Source organism: Haliotis asinina, chromosome 9 (genome assembly GCF_037392515.1).
Source record: "Haliotis asinina isolate JCU_RB_2024 chromosome 9, JCU_Hal_asi_v2, whole genome shotgun sequence".
NCBI classification, from domain to species: Eukaryota; Metazoa; Mollusca; class Gastropoda; order Lepetellida; family Haliotidae; genus Haliotis; species Haliotis asinina.
In genome coordinates this window covers 1,772,762-1,787,840 of record NC_090288.1, presented here as the reverse complement: position 1 = coordinate 1,787,840, position 15,079 = coordinate 1,772,762, and the positions used below count along the sequence as shown (strand labels likewise).

The 15,079-nt window shown below is 39.5% G+C and overlaps 1 protein-coding gene across 4 annotated transcripts in view; it reads left to right on the top strand.

Moving 5' to 3' along the window:
- The window catches only part of LOC137296532 (inositol 1,4,5-trisphosphate-gated calcium channel ITPR1-like), a 158,682-nt gene that overhangs the window by 12,913 nt on the left and 130,690 nt on the right, over positions 1–15,079 (top strand). For all 4 annotated transcript variants that reach the window (XM_067828336.1, XM_067828335.1, XM_067828332.1 and 1 more), the window contains exon 2: positions 7,248–7,318. In XM_067828336.1, the coding sequence (XP_067684437.1) occupies positions 7,248–7,318 (71 nt within the window). The remainder of the gene's footprint in view (positions 1–7,247; positions 7,319–15,079) is intronic.

The window sequence follows — 15,079 nt, the reverse complement described above, 5'->3', positions numbered from 1 at the left end:
CAGTTAACAGAATTTTTTAATGTGTAGCCAAAATGTGCGGATAAATGGGGTTTGACTGTATGCAATGATATGCTTTAAGCATGTCCCTCAGTGATAATTGACACATCTTTATTATTATACTTTGGGACTTTCCTTGTCTGCCTGCATCAACAGACATGCCAAGATATAAATGGAACATTGGACTTTACGTCCAACTCTGATGCACTCACATGTGAGTCATCGTTGATGTGCCAGGGTTGGATATATGTGATATACCAGGGTTGGATATATACATGATATTCAGACAAAATGTCTCCTCATCTTCCAGATGTGTTTATACTGAGTGATATATGACAGTGATTAACAGCAATAATAGTCACAGAATAGGTCACACAGATACAGTTTCTGTTTTGTTTTGTCACAGAATAGGATGAAAGGCAAGATAGATAAAAAACAGGCTTTATTTATTATCGGTGCCTCAGAAGTAGGTTGAAATTGGAATTAGAACTGTTTCATGTTGGATGACAGCACCTTATGCTATGATTTGATCAACTAGTTGTACCTCAATGAATAGTCAGCTTGACCAAGTGACATTCAACAAACTGATTCCTGTAGATTCTTGTTCAGTTATCCTGAAATGTTTCTCCCAGCTGTCATTATCATGATTATGCAGACTTGCTTAGAACAAGGACCGCTATATGCAGTTACTTTGGTCCGTATGTTGGACTCTAGAACTAGATGAGTATTAAATGTCACATACACCGTAAAACACAATTTTGCAGATTCTGATACCTTTCAGTGTGTACTTACCAAAACAAATATGAAAAATGCCAATTCAACTCATAATGTTGAAAAAAAACGTGACGAACAAAAATTGGAGTTCAAAATATTCACTAATTTTCCCCCAGCGCTGTGGGAAAAAGTGGTTTCAATAGCTTTGCTGCACTGTGCTCATAACACATGTAACACATGTGCAGTGAATAGGTTCATGTAGCTTGAAACAGTATGCCTGCCCGGAGTATGAAGTTGTGAACAGTAGCCTAATCTTGGTTGTATACACAAACAAGTAAATTATGTACTCTTTACATAAAAAAACATGTTGATTGAGATAAGCAGACTGTCACAGAGGAAACTCAATTTCTAGGAATGAAGATTTTATGGATATCAACTTCTTTATATGAGAACACAACGTTTCGGAGTTAATGCTTACTCCTTCATCACCTGAGTAAGCATTAACTCCGAAATGTTGTGTTCTCATATGAAGAAGCTGATATCCATAAAATCTTCATTCTTATGTATTCCACTTCTATATGCCCTTCAAAGACTTAACTCAATTTCTGGTTTACTTGCACCCATATGTCTGCCTGCCTGTCTGCTAATGACAATATACACTGCACAGCGTCAATCACTGACCACACGCAATTAGAAATTAACACCTCTCGGGCTTATAAGCCATAAACAAAGAGCAGACTAAACGTATTGGCAAATGAACTAGTGGCTAATGACAAGGCGTCGTTACCCATGAGTGCACACCTAACAGCTCTCACTGGGTTTGGTATCACGACTGCTTTGTTTCAAGGGAAGTAAACTTTGTATATTTGTTTTTTCACAATCACTAATGCATTTTATATATCACAGACATAAGAATTTTCTGCGAATCTGTGGATTTCCATGGTTTTTGGTTTCATTTTTACCATTTCTGAGATCGATGTAAATTGGCAATAAAAATTTGGCAGAGGGGGAGAGGTGAGTGTAATGTTGAAAGGAAAGTGCTGTTCGTGAAACACAGAAGTATTTGCTAACTGTTCGCGAAGAGTGAACCATCAAAACCTACACAGTGTGTTGAGTTTTTATGGTGCCTCTTTTGTAATTTTCTACATCCCAGGGGGCCTATAGCTACAACCACAGAATATCAGAATGTTTCATTTATTCCCAGCCTGCCATTGTCTAAGGCTGCCAGTGCACATGCACCATATGATATGTCCATCAACATGGAGCACCAGGAGTACTGTCAGTCTGGCAGGTGATTCTTTAGACTAGCTGATGACCGGGCTGACTGGGCGTTACTTCATAAAAATGCCATTATGTCAGACAAATATTGACGAAACAATATCTCCTGGTTCTTAGTCGTCCTGAACAGCACTGACAGCAACACATGTGATAAAACGCTGAAGATGTGTAAGGCTAGTGATCCAGCGAGGTTGAGGTTTCGGGATCGAGCCCACCTGTGACCGAGTGTAAAAACCTTGGAGTCAACTTTGTGTGCAGACTATTTCAGTGTTGTTACAACCCCTAGTGTATGGTACACAACCCTGTGCACTTAAAAAACCCCATGAATCCGTTGGTATATGACCAAATGGTGGCCACATCAACACCTGCATACACCTAGTTGCGGGTACAGCAACATGCAGTAAACTTGGACAAAGTGCTGTGACTATGTGTCCCTGTCCACCCAGCTGTCAATTGGGTACCTCGTTAGAATGAGAGAGTCACAATAAACTCGATCCACTTAGTGGCAGCTAGAGTTGTATACTCCCCAGGGAGTTGAGATTGAAATACGATGTGCTGTTGAGATTGTCAGTGATCGAGGGAAAATTACCAGAGCATGCACTAGTGCGTGGATATGTGCGCTATACAGTCGTGCCCCATTTATCCAAACCTCAGATATCTGAAAAACTTGCCTTCCGAACGAAAATTCCTTAAAACAAATTCACAACGTTGTGAAATTACTCACCTATCCGTAAATCTGGTTTCCGTAACCGTACGGTCATTTTCACATACAAAACACTAAATTATGTGCATTTTTGTCTCGTATATCCGGATGGTTGAGCACCTGTATGTTTACACATACGATTACCGAGGGCTTCACGAGCCGTAACAAAGAAGTCAGCAGTCTTTGAAGCATGAGAAGATTAATTACCTCTGAGTAGCAAGGTGACATTGAGTGAATTTCGAGGGGTGTCAGTTTGTTGGTCACTATAATTAATTAATCAGGATGATCAAGCAAGCCTGGACAGCTGTGACTGAAAAGGCAGTTGCTTACTGCTTTCGTCATGTGGATATTATCCAATGAAATGAGGACCTACAAGTAGACATGGTCTTGTCAGAACTTCGCGATGCACTACAATCCTGTGCACAAGTTGCAACTGTGACTGCTGCTGCTGCTGATCTTGTGAATGTCAGCAGTGACGACCTGACTGACGAAAGTCCTATCGCTTTTCTATACAGCCAGTGCAAAAGGCTGTGATTGATTTCTTTAAGCAAGCATAACTGCATGAACAGGTATGAGACATTGTATGCACTGATACTTGTTTATATGTACCGTAATCAATAAAGATTGTGTCAGATGCCTACTATGTTTGTTTCTTTGTACGTTTCTTTGTACATATGGCCCGTGATTCAGATATACGAAAATTCGCCTATCCAGACAATTTCAATAAAAACACAAATGTCCGGATAAACGGGGCACGACTGTATAAATATCTTATATCTACCTACTAAATACCTATTTTCATTACCTCTTCCTGTTTATAGATACCACTTTCTTCACATTATCCCACCACACTGTTCCATGGTATGGCTGTACCAGCAGGGTTGAACAGACTACTGCCCATTGCTTAACAATGACTTCTGTTGCCATGGCTAGTGCTAATGGCCACCTGTCCTTGTAGAAAGTCTGTCTGTGACATGTGTCATTTCATGACCATGCTTCTGGGTAAGGCTGACATTCAGAAGACTTTCACAAGACATTCACAAGACATTCTGGACTCTTTCTGTAAAGTTCATTTCTGGTAATTCCTAGTTGGATATTGCTCTCTCTCTCTCTCTCTCAAGTTCATTTCTGGTAATTCCTAGTTGGATATTGCTCTCTCTCTCTCTCTCTCTCTCTCTCCCCACACATTCACAGTAAGACTTTCACAAGTTCACAACACATTCACAAGGCTTTTATTAGATATTCATGACATTTTGAGTAGGTTTTTAAGGGGAATACTGAAGTCTTTTACTGTGATCTTTGCTGAGTCAAGTTTCATGCCACATTTACTGGTTTTACAACGATTTTAGCAATATTCCAGCAACATCATGGTGGGAAACACCAGAAATGGGCTTCACATACCCATATGTAACCATGTGGGGGATTCAAACCTGGGTCTTTCAGCATGACGAGTCAACCCTTTAACATGTTTAACCACAAGGCTCCACCACCCTTTCATGTTAGAATTGTCTTTAACAAGTCATGCTGTTGGTAAGAGTCGAGTCACGGTCAGATGGTCAGGCTTGCTGTCTCGGATGATGAAGTCATCATATCCCCATTACATATCAATGTGCATGGTCCCAGTCACTGGATTGTCTGGTCCAGACTTCATCACTATCATAATGTGTATTGTTCCTGTGTTGAGAAAAGTGTTAATCAGTAGATGCACAAATACCACTCTTTTTCATGTATTACTTAAAGCTCTGACATTGCTGAAAATTAAGTCTGAAAGTCCTCAAACAACAGTGTTAGAAGTTAAACATTTAGGGCTCCCATAGAAGAAGACATGAAGTGGAAAAGCTCCCCAACATGATCTGTCTGACCACACTTAGTTTTTCGTTCGACACACGGGAGTAGATCGCAACAAGGAGATTAGTGAACTGTGTTGCTCAGCAAATCTGATAGAAATCGGCACAGTTCCTCTGGCAGGACAAAGTTCATCTAGTGTGAAAGGCGTACTGAGATGTAGTACTTATGTTATTTTAAAATGTGTGGTGGTGGGGTAGCCTAGTGGTCGAAGTGTTTGCTAGTCACGTTGAAGGCTCAGGTTCGATTTCCCACATGGGTACAAACTGCAGTGTGTGAAGTCCATTTCTGGTGCCCCCTGCCATGATATTGCGGGAATATTGCTAAAAGTGACGTAAAACTAAACTCACTCACTCACTATTTTATGATCTGACTCCTTACATCAGGATAACAATGGCTTCTTCCCAAACGTGTCAACAGACTGCATTAACACCAGAAGACCACAGCCACCGTCTAGTACAGTTGCTATGTCGCTAATAGACACCTTACTCTTCAGTGTAATGCGCAACTGATTTCATCAGTGAAGTGATGACATGTGACCTGTGATGCATTTAAATATTGACCCATTGACAGTCTAAAGCTGGACAATCATGCATGTATGATGTCTTGAAATGAAGTTTTTTCTGAACACAGTGAAATATATCACTTTCTATCCAATTTGTTACACAGAAACTCCTAAGTTCCAAGACTAATCTGCTGCCTTCGTTGTCAGACAGTAGGCCATAGTCTCCATTGCTGCCTTTGTTGTCAGACAGTAGGCCATAGTCTCCATTTCTGTCTTTGTTGACAGACAGTAGGCCATAGTCTCCATTGCTGCCTTTGTTGTCAGACAGTAGGCCATAGTCTCCATTGCTGTCTTTGTTGTCAGACAGTAGGCCATAGTCCCCATTTCTGTCTTTGTTGTCAGACCGTAGGCCATAGTCTCCATTGCTGCCTTTGTTGTCAGACAGTAGGCCATAGTCTCCATTTCTGTCTTTGTTGACAGACAGTAGGCCATAGTCTCCATTGCTGCATTTGTTGTCAGACAGTAGGCCATAGTCTCCATTTCTGTCTTTGTTGTCAGACAGTAGGCCGTAGTCTCCATTCATCCATTCCTATATAGATGTTGAATATTGCTGAAAAGTGTGGAATGATTCTTCACATTGCAAAAGTTGTCATAATACCTTAACTTTAGTTTGTTGTTTAATGCTGGTCTTTGTAATGTAATATATCAAATAATCGAGTCTTGACCAGACAATCTTGTGACTGACATGGAGTATTCAATATTCAACCACATGATTTCCTGAGTGGCCACATACAGCAGGTGCAGCCACTTTTTGCATGGTTGTTGCAGATGAAAGCTAACCCAAATTTTCATGATGATTAACAAGAGTTTTATGAAAGAATTGGATACTGATTAAAGGCTATATTCTATACATTCAATGATAGGTAATGAACCTGTCCGAAAGGACTGTTTCAATATTCTTACAGACACTGGAAACAAATTATTTATTGTTTTGTGTTTAATCCATATGAAAATATGTCATCTCATGTCACTCAACAATGATGTAAAGAATGTGTTGTTTTTTTTCTTTTTTGGTATTTTTACTCTAAGTTACTTCTAATAAATATTGACATAGAAAAGAGTTATTGATTGCTCTGATCTATCTATGAGCTGTTACTGTTTAGCAACTCATCCTGTTGCATACATAACTCCTGTCTGTATAGTAAATCTGAGTAGTAAAGCATTGGTCTTGTCTGATTGCAACCATGCATAGCGCAACACCAGTAGTCAATATTCAGAACTTGATATACTTCAGGGACCATTTAAACAGAATTATTCTAGCTCCAGGACCCTCGATCCTGCTAATTTTGTCCCTGAGGCGGGTTTTGTAGACATGATTGTATGGAGTGATAAATAAACTTACAATGTGCACATAAAGTGGAACACACAGCTGACAAACACGTGAAACATGTGAACACTGGACACACTTTGAAATAACCTGCATCTTTTTCAGATGTATGAACACGCTTTTTCGCTCACTGGTTCACTTCAGTTCCAAGTTAGGGCACTTCTGTGCTTCTTTGTGAGTCACACGCTTGATTACATTTGCATGTCAGTCTCTGCAATTTGATTCTTTGAACTTTATATGGCCTATGGATGTTAGATACGAGACCTTGGCTTACTAACATTCCGTTATATTACATCGTTTTCAGACACCAGCAAGGCAAATAGATATTTTTATGAACCAAGGTAACAATCCACAACACATTCATAGCACTACATCATGCCATTCGTAAGCCTATGGTATACTATACAACATGGACATGTCATAACCTTACGAACGCTTTGTGGCTCAGGACCCAGAGAAGCATATTGAAATGTATTCCGTTGACTTGTATGTCAGACAAACCTTGAAGCAGATATATCAAAGGAAGTCGAGAAAATGTGGCAAAACTAGAGAAGAAAGTCTCAGGGATCCATTTCATGATATTTTACTTTGTAAACATGAGTATAATGCTGCAAATTATGTTCATTTCAGAGAGTTGTTGTTAGTTGTTAATCTCCCTTTTGTCTCAACTTACAGGTTCTTGTTAGGTTGTCCAAAGGGGAATTAGCATGAGTGGGCACCATTGTCTTCCATCAAATTGTCTCAGCTACATTAAGATGAGATTTTCTTCCAAATTAATTCTTGTGTGTTTTGATTTATTTGCCTGTCCTGTGTTTCAGCTTGGTTGATGACAGATGTGTGGTGCAACCAGATGCAGGCGATCTCAACAACCCACCAAAGAAATTTCGAGGTAACATTTATTTCTTTTCTTAGAGTATGACAAGGAGTAAAACTTGACACAGTCAGTGCTGCTGGACACTTCATCAGTTCATCTGATTTGGAATATGCTTCTCAATATTGCGTGAGTGAGTTTTGGTTTACCTCGTTTAACAGTATTCCAGCAATATCGTTGCGGGTGATTCCAGAAATGGGCTTCACATTTTGTACCCATGTGAGGAATTGAACCTGTGTCTTCAGTGTAACGAGCGAACGAACGCTTTAACCACTTAGGCTACCCTAATGACCCTTCTTCTTGATATTAGGTCCGGGTGTGATCTGAGTGAGGCTGACTGCTGGGATATGTTGTCTTATAACAGTGTAATTCCGGTATAACAAACAGGAGAACATGTTCCACATGCGCTTCTTTCGTGTTTGGTAATCTTTGAAAAACTACCAGTGTCCTTATCTAAAGTTGAGTTGTGTATAAAGAAGAGCTCAGTCTCAATGACATCAAACATATGTCACTCTAGGTGCCCTGACAAGTTGTCAACAACACCTTACATTCCAGCACACACTGTTTTAGTTCAGAGGCGTGGTGAAAGACAAATGTTTCAATAAGAGAAATATGTCACCTTGATCTTCACAGCTAGCTAGCTAGTGCAAACAACTGTTGGGATGTGAATAGTGACATGTGATACATGCTGTTTTTGTCATCAAGTATCTGACTGTTATGGTGTCTGTCTGACAACACGTGTTCTTTGCCACAAGACACAAGAATGCACCAACACTCGGACATTAGGTATAGCACCATAATGCCCTAGCAATCAAGTACATTTTATATAATTGTGAAAAGTTTCCCCAAATTTACAACATGTACTCAGTGTTCACGAATAGCGTTTGACCCTCTGACAAATTTGGCAGATTCACCAGTTGTCAGACAGAAATCACCAACCCACCAGCCCCAGTGTCTGACTGAATATTTCACAATGTCTGTGTGTGAAGTTGTTATTTGTGCAAGTGACACTTGTGTTGTTGTTTAGAAATCTTATGTTTGTTATCATATAGTGTTAATAATTTCAATGCCAACTATAAGAAATGTCAAATATGAAATGTTTGTTTGCCTTCATTCAGTGGGTCCTGTGAATTTTCAGTGGATCAGACAGACATCTGAAACTTACAGAACCCAATGTCCTGTTACTTTGAAAAACCATCGTGAACACTGTGTACTTACGATGGCGACCATATTTACTTCACTAGGCCCCAAATATTCTAACTTTTTCTAAAGGTATTATTAGTGTCGGACTTGAGAAGTTACTTTTCCTGTTTGTAATTTGCTTGATTAAAGAAGATGATGCACAGAAATGAACTTGATGCCATGTAAAAGTTAAAGTAGTTTATATGAAATAAAGTTTGACATAAACATTGTGTTCCTTTCGGATTGAAGGGAAGGTTTTGGCAGGGGAATATTTTCTTGTTTCTAAGGCCGCTTTGTGAGCTAGTAGACAGAGTATGAGACTGTACAGTAGATTAAAGCTGACCTCACTTATTTTAAAATGTGTACTTATTGTTTCTGATATGAATAGTCAGAGCTGTTATTAGTGGAAAGGTGTATATGTGAATTCAAGGATGGATAGTGTGTGCTATATATCCAATATGACAGCATGTATCAAATGCATCATTGGTCAGTCAGAGCAGGCTTGAGTTTCTTTGGTGTGAGGTTGTGGCTTGTGCCAGATGAGTTGACCCTGCGGTCAGCTGATGGCCAGCATTATACATGCCTCTCATTACCCACTGCACAGCTGCCAAGGTAGTAGAAGTACTCAGACAGCAGACACGTCTCAATTTTCAAAACACTCATCTTGAAAACAAGAATATATTATCATGTCTTTTAAATATGAATCATTGACGTTTCAAAATTCTTTATTTAACCATGTTTTGCCTAGATGGTTTGCATAAGACTAACAACCTTCAGCACGTTTTACTTTGAGGTGTGTGACTGATTCTTGTTAGTTGTCAGAGAGCATAATAAAACCAAAGAGGCCAAAACAACAAACAAGTTTGTTTTGAAACACATATCAGAGCCTATATTCATACAATTAGTATGATACAAATTACATTGATATTTTAGGTTAGATTTGACCCTTAGAATCTGATTTTTGTTGTCAGAGGTAACTCAGAGGGTTAAGTTGTCAATCATACTGACATGAAGAATGTCAGGTACCCTGATCCAGGTGTGATCTGTTGTTCATTACAACATTCACTGGTTTGTCTGGGGCTGTTTTGATTGTTGGGATGTAGTAAGTGTATTGCTGACTGCAACACTGGGCCAAAAACAGACAGAACCAGATTGATTTCATAGTGCTTTATGTTTGTGAGTTTTTTTGGGGGGTTGTTTGTCTGTATGCATCTTAACACATAGGAAAATTTCCTGTTATAGGATAGCTTCCTGTAAATCATAAAGCCTGGACACAGTAATTTACATCGTGATCTCTTTCTACACAATTGGGATGCATGAACTATGTCAGGAAGCTCGACCACTTGATCCTGTTAGCCCCCTTATACGACAAGCATGGATTGCACTGATCGGTGCTGACGCAGGTCTCATGTGCAACATTGTGCAACACCAAGTATAGGTAACTGATGCAGAATAGATAATCATGGCATATGTTGGTGAAATGAGGTTTGATCTAATGGAATAGCTCAGCAAGCCAAAATTCAGGGTTCCTGTTATGTTAATAGTAGCATGAAGTAGTGTGGGGGATCAGAAACCAAATCCACTGGCGATTATTGGGAAACATGTTGTGAATGATTATCGAGTACAATATATATGTTCTCAATCTATTCACCAATTTTAAGGGTTTTCCCCCAGTTTTTTTCTAATTATTGTGTTTTTAACCGTCATGCAATGACATGCATTCTTGCAAGAAAGACACTGGAATTGTAATAAACAATATTTTACAATACAGAGAGCTTTACCCCGTTGAGCGCATGTTTGTTTGTGAATCTTCTTCAAATTTATTGGTTAGTCTACATCATTCATGTGTGTTATACTAAAACAACAACAGTCAGATTCAGCTCAAGATGTGTATTTTTTACAATCGACTATCATTTTTTATCCATCCTTTGATGGATTTTCGATTATTTTCAGTCATGAAAACACCACTAATTTATCAGGGAGTTACAGAAAGGCTGTTCTTTACAATACAAGGATTAAAAGACTTCTTGTTCACATTGTTGTCTTTGAATGAATGAATGAGTGTGAGTAAGTTCAGACCCTGGTCAGCAGACAGGAAGGTGTCTGGGCAGATAAGTGTGATGATGAGCTGTGTGGGTGGTGCTGATATCTCACCATCCTGACTGACATGCACAGTTCCTGGATGGCTGGACTGTGCTGCTTCAGCGGCCAGGAGTTAATCCTTCAATCTCACATGGTTTATGAAGCATGAACAAATGTTCTGTAGAATTATTGCTTTGAACTTCAGGGAATGTGCAATAAAAATTTGTCACAGGAAGACTGTGTAAAATCACCAGGTTTCCTGAACTTGTTGAATTCAGTGTTCAGGTTCATAGCTATATCAGTGTGTGGGGAATAAAACTGCTCGGTTTCAAGTTTTATGTTTGAGAGATTAATGAAAATCTTGTCCTTTTTAACCAGCCCAAACTTCTGTTGCCTGTAATGCAATGTACATGCTTAGTGACATCATGATTGGATCATGAATATTTTTGTATCAGGAACTGTGCTTGACAATGATTACCTTCAAACAGAATACTTGTTCCTTATTTGGGTAAATGCTGTGTTTTTGATGTTTGAATATGATTTTGAAATATCAAACATTGAAATATTATCTGAGAAACAGAGTTTAGTGAAGGAAGCATCTTCTCTGAATGTTTGATAAATGCACCTTAAAGTGATGTTCAGCAAATGCATCTTAAAGTGATGTCCAGTGAATGCACCTTAAAGAGATGTCAAGTGAATGTCCCTTATGGTGATGTCCAGTGGATGCACTTTATGGTGATGCCTAGTAAGTGCCCTAATGGTGATGTCCAGTTAATGCTCCTTACAGTGATGTCAAGTGAATGCCCTTTACGGTAATGTCCATCATTTGTACCTATAAAGGTGAAACTCTGTCAATGCAGATTTTAGTGAAGTGTAATCAATCCGTGCACTGTAGAATGATGTAAAGGTGATGTTTAATTGATACACCAGTGTTTTGCTACACCAATTAAAAAGATCCTAAATATGAGTGTACACTGAAGGACACCATTGTAAAGATAATGCCATCACAGGCTCATGACCTGAGAGACACCACTTTCTAGTAAACAGTGGTGCAGTGTGTAATATGATAGCTTCAGATACGATGGCCAGCTGGCCACACACCAACAATGCATAGAGTTTCCTCAATTACACAGATGTTTTAGTAGGCTCTCATATCACACAGACAGAGAGGATACATTGTATCGAATGTCAGTCCCTGCTGTTGTATAACTAATATATCAGTCAGGCCATGAGTCAAGTACCTTATGTTTCCTGGTTGTTTTTTTTTTTGCCATGCCTGTCATTTTTATTGACTCTGTAATTATATTTATGTTACTCATGAACAGGCGAGCGTGAGTGGGGAAGATCACTAAAACTTCAGTCCATCATCACAGTACACAGTAAAAAACTGATACTCATAATCTAAAATCTGATGGTAAACAAATAAGTGATACTGTAACATTGTCTAGAGTTACCAAAGAACCACAATGATTCTTGTGATTCAAGATTTTGGAGTCCAGGTATTACATTGACCTACAGTCAATGTCAGGTAACTGAGTTTGTGGCATGTAGACTTGTGTGTTGACAATTACCTGTGTGGGGAATACCTAGGTCAACCTTGTGCTGTTTCCTATGGGCAGCTCATCAGATTCGTACTGGTCCCTTACACAAGTAGTCAAAATACAGACTGACTAGCAATATAAACTGGACACATTGTACAGACGAAGAAGCAATCAAGCCTGACACAGTCCAGAGGAAAATATGTCTTCTGTGTCGTATATAATAACAGTAATTAATGAGTGACATGTTGGCAGGATAGCTGACAGTGATTGAACAATACAAGAGATGAGCATCTTATAAATAATAGAAATTAGGTGATGGTGATATATGTGTCATTAGTCCCTGCAATTAGTCTTTGGAATTTATCCAGACACACAGACCCCAATCAGTCAGTGTGACAGCTTATTGATAACTCATAATACGTACTGTTATCCTATAACTATCAACTATAAAAATGTTTTTTCCGATATCCAAGAGAACCACTATGTACGGACCAGTCAGACAGAGTTGGCACATTTCACTTACCAGCAAGTCTCAATGCTTTTGTTTCTGTAATGGTAATATTAATATGAATCAGAGAAACCATGCCTCATGATGAGATCCTTTTGTCTTGAAGATTGTTACTGAAAGAGAATAGTGAGTCTGGTCATGTGCCCATCGTTGTCAAGATCAATGTCATCAGAATTTCTCACATTGGATGTGTGTCCAGTCAGTGTGACAGTTACTGCATTCATATGGGACCCTCAAGAGGGACAGAAGACTCTAATGAATTCATAATGACAGACATGTCAATCCTGTGTGCCAGATAGATCTTCCATGCGTTGACCACCAGTTCCCTGTAAATCCACACCACTTAACTGCTGCAGTTGGTGTACAGCTCCTGTTGGTTGTGTGTGTTTATTTGTGCTGCACTCATCATTATTCCAGCTATATCACGGCTACTGTCAACATGATGAAAGGAATTCTTATACTTATCCTAATGACAAAATTTTGTTGTTGCAAAAGCTTAACTATATAGCCCCAAGGTGTGTGTCATTGCTCCTTTTTGCTCCTTCAGTCAGTGTTTCAGCAAGCCCATGCCATTGCTCCTTGATCAGACAGTGTTTCAGCAAGCCCCTGTGCCATTGCTCTTTCTTGATCATTGTTTCAGCAAGCCCCTGTGTCATTGCCCCTTCTTGATCAGTGTTTCAGCAAGCCCCTGTGCCATTGCTCTTTCTTGATCAGTGTTTCAGCAAGTCCCTGTGTCTTTGCTCTTTCTTGATGAGTGTTTCAGCAAGCCCCTGTGTCATTGCCCCTTCTTGATCAGTGTTTCAGCAAGCCCCTGTGTGTTTGCTCTTTCTTGATGAGTGTCTCAGCAAGCCCCTGTGCCATTGCACATCTTGATCAGTGTTTCAGCAAGCATCTCTTCCAATTCACCATCTTGATCAGTTAGTGTTTCTGCATCCCTTGTGCCACTGCTCCTTCTGGATCAGACGGTGTATCTTCATGTGCTTCGGAGAGAGAGTGTTTCAGTAAGCACCTATGCCACCAATCCATTCATCAAGTAGAGAGTCCAAACATTCAGCACCTAAATCATTCAATATATATGAGAATGAGTGATTCAGTAAGCACCAACTCCATTGATCCATCTGTATGAACTGATTCAGCAAACACCTGCTTCATTGTAAGAGAGTATTACTCTGAATGCCTGATCCATCCCTTGACCTATTATACATGGAATAAGAGTAACTGCTTCATCCATGAAGTAGAGTCAGGTTTATGAGTGAATATCTATTCTATTGCTTTGGCCAGAAGAGAATGTGTTTTGACAAGCACAAGCTCACTTGCATCATTGAATCATTGCTCCATATATATGAAAAATAAAGTTTCTGCAAGCACCTGCTTCATCCATACAGGAGAGACTGTTTCAGCAACACTGCATTGCCCTGTGTGAAGGAGAGAATAACAGCAAGCACCTGCTGAGGAGGCTGGACAGACAGATGCTCAGTAGGATCTTAGTATTCACTGAGTTAATGCATTAGGATCATCACACATCAGCCAAATAAATTACCACCCACCATGGGATGGTGCCACCTGGGAGTATGGAGGCAGGAACCATTAAAGATTCTTCTAGGAGGTCTGTCAGAAATTAGCCTTCAGCAGAACAGTTGCAGTCACCTTATGTTTTCATTCTGGCTAGCATGGACAGAGGGTAACACAATGTAATCAGGGGGAATTGTGTATCAATGCTTGTGGATCATTTTTACATTGGAAAGAAACATATTGTAATTGAGCCATTACATTAAAAAACATGGGGATTCCTCCAGTGTCAATATGTCTTTAGCAAGCGTAGAGAGTATTCAAATTGGATTGCATGTAGGATGTGCTTTGTTGTTGTTTATGCACAGATGCTAAGTACAGCAAAAGTGAGCATGTGCACCTTAACTGTTTATATTGTGCAGTGTAAACAGAATGGCTGTGTAATGAGAGTTTAGTGAGGCTTGTTCTGAGCTCACGACTGATTATCAAAGGAATATAGTATGCTGATGCCAGATTCACTAGTATTGTGGTATTCTGAAGATCTCCTTGACTGGATGACATTACAAATGACATTCCAGCCTTGACTGACCAGATAGTTTGTTATCGGTGAGTGAGTGTGTGAGTTTTACTGTGCTTTTAGCAATATTCTTGCAAATTCACAATGGGGGACACCAGAAATAAACTTTGTGTGCCTAGTGGCGCAAGAGTTGTATACTCCCCAGGGAGGTGAGATTGATAGTATGATATGAAGCTGAGATGGAGATCCAATGATTGAGGGAAACAAATACTAGCGCCTTGTGCAATCAATAGATGCATGGATATGTGCACTATATAAATATCCAATAATAAATAATAATAAAATGAGCTTCACACATTGTACCCTGGTAGAATACAAAACCTTGGCCTTCATCGTGTCAAGCAAACACTTTATCCACTGGGCTACTCCACCACCCCAAG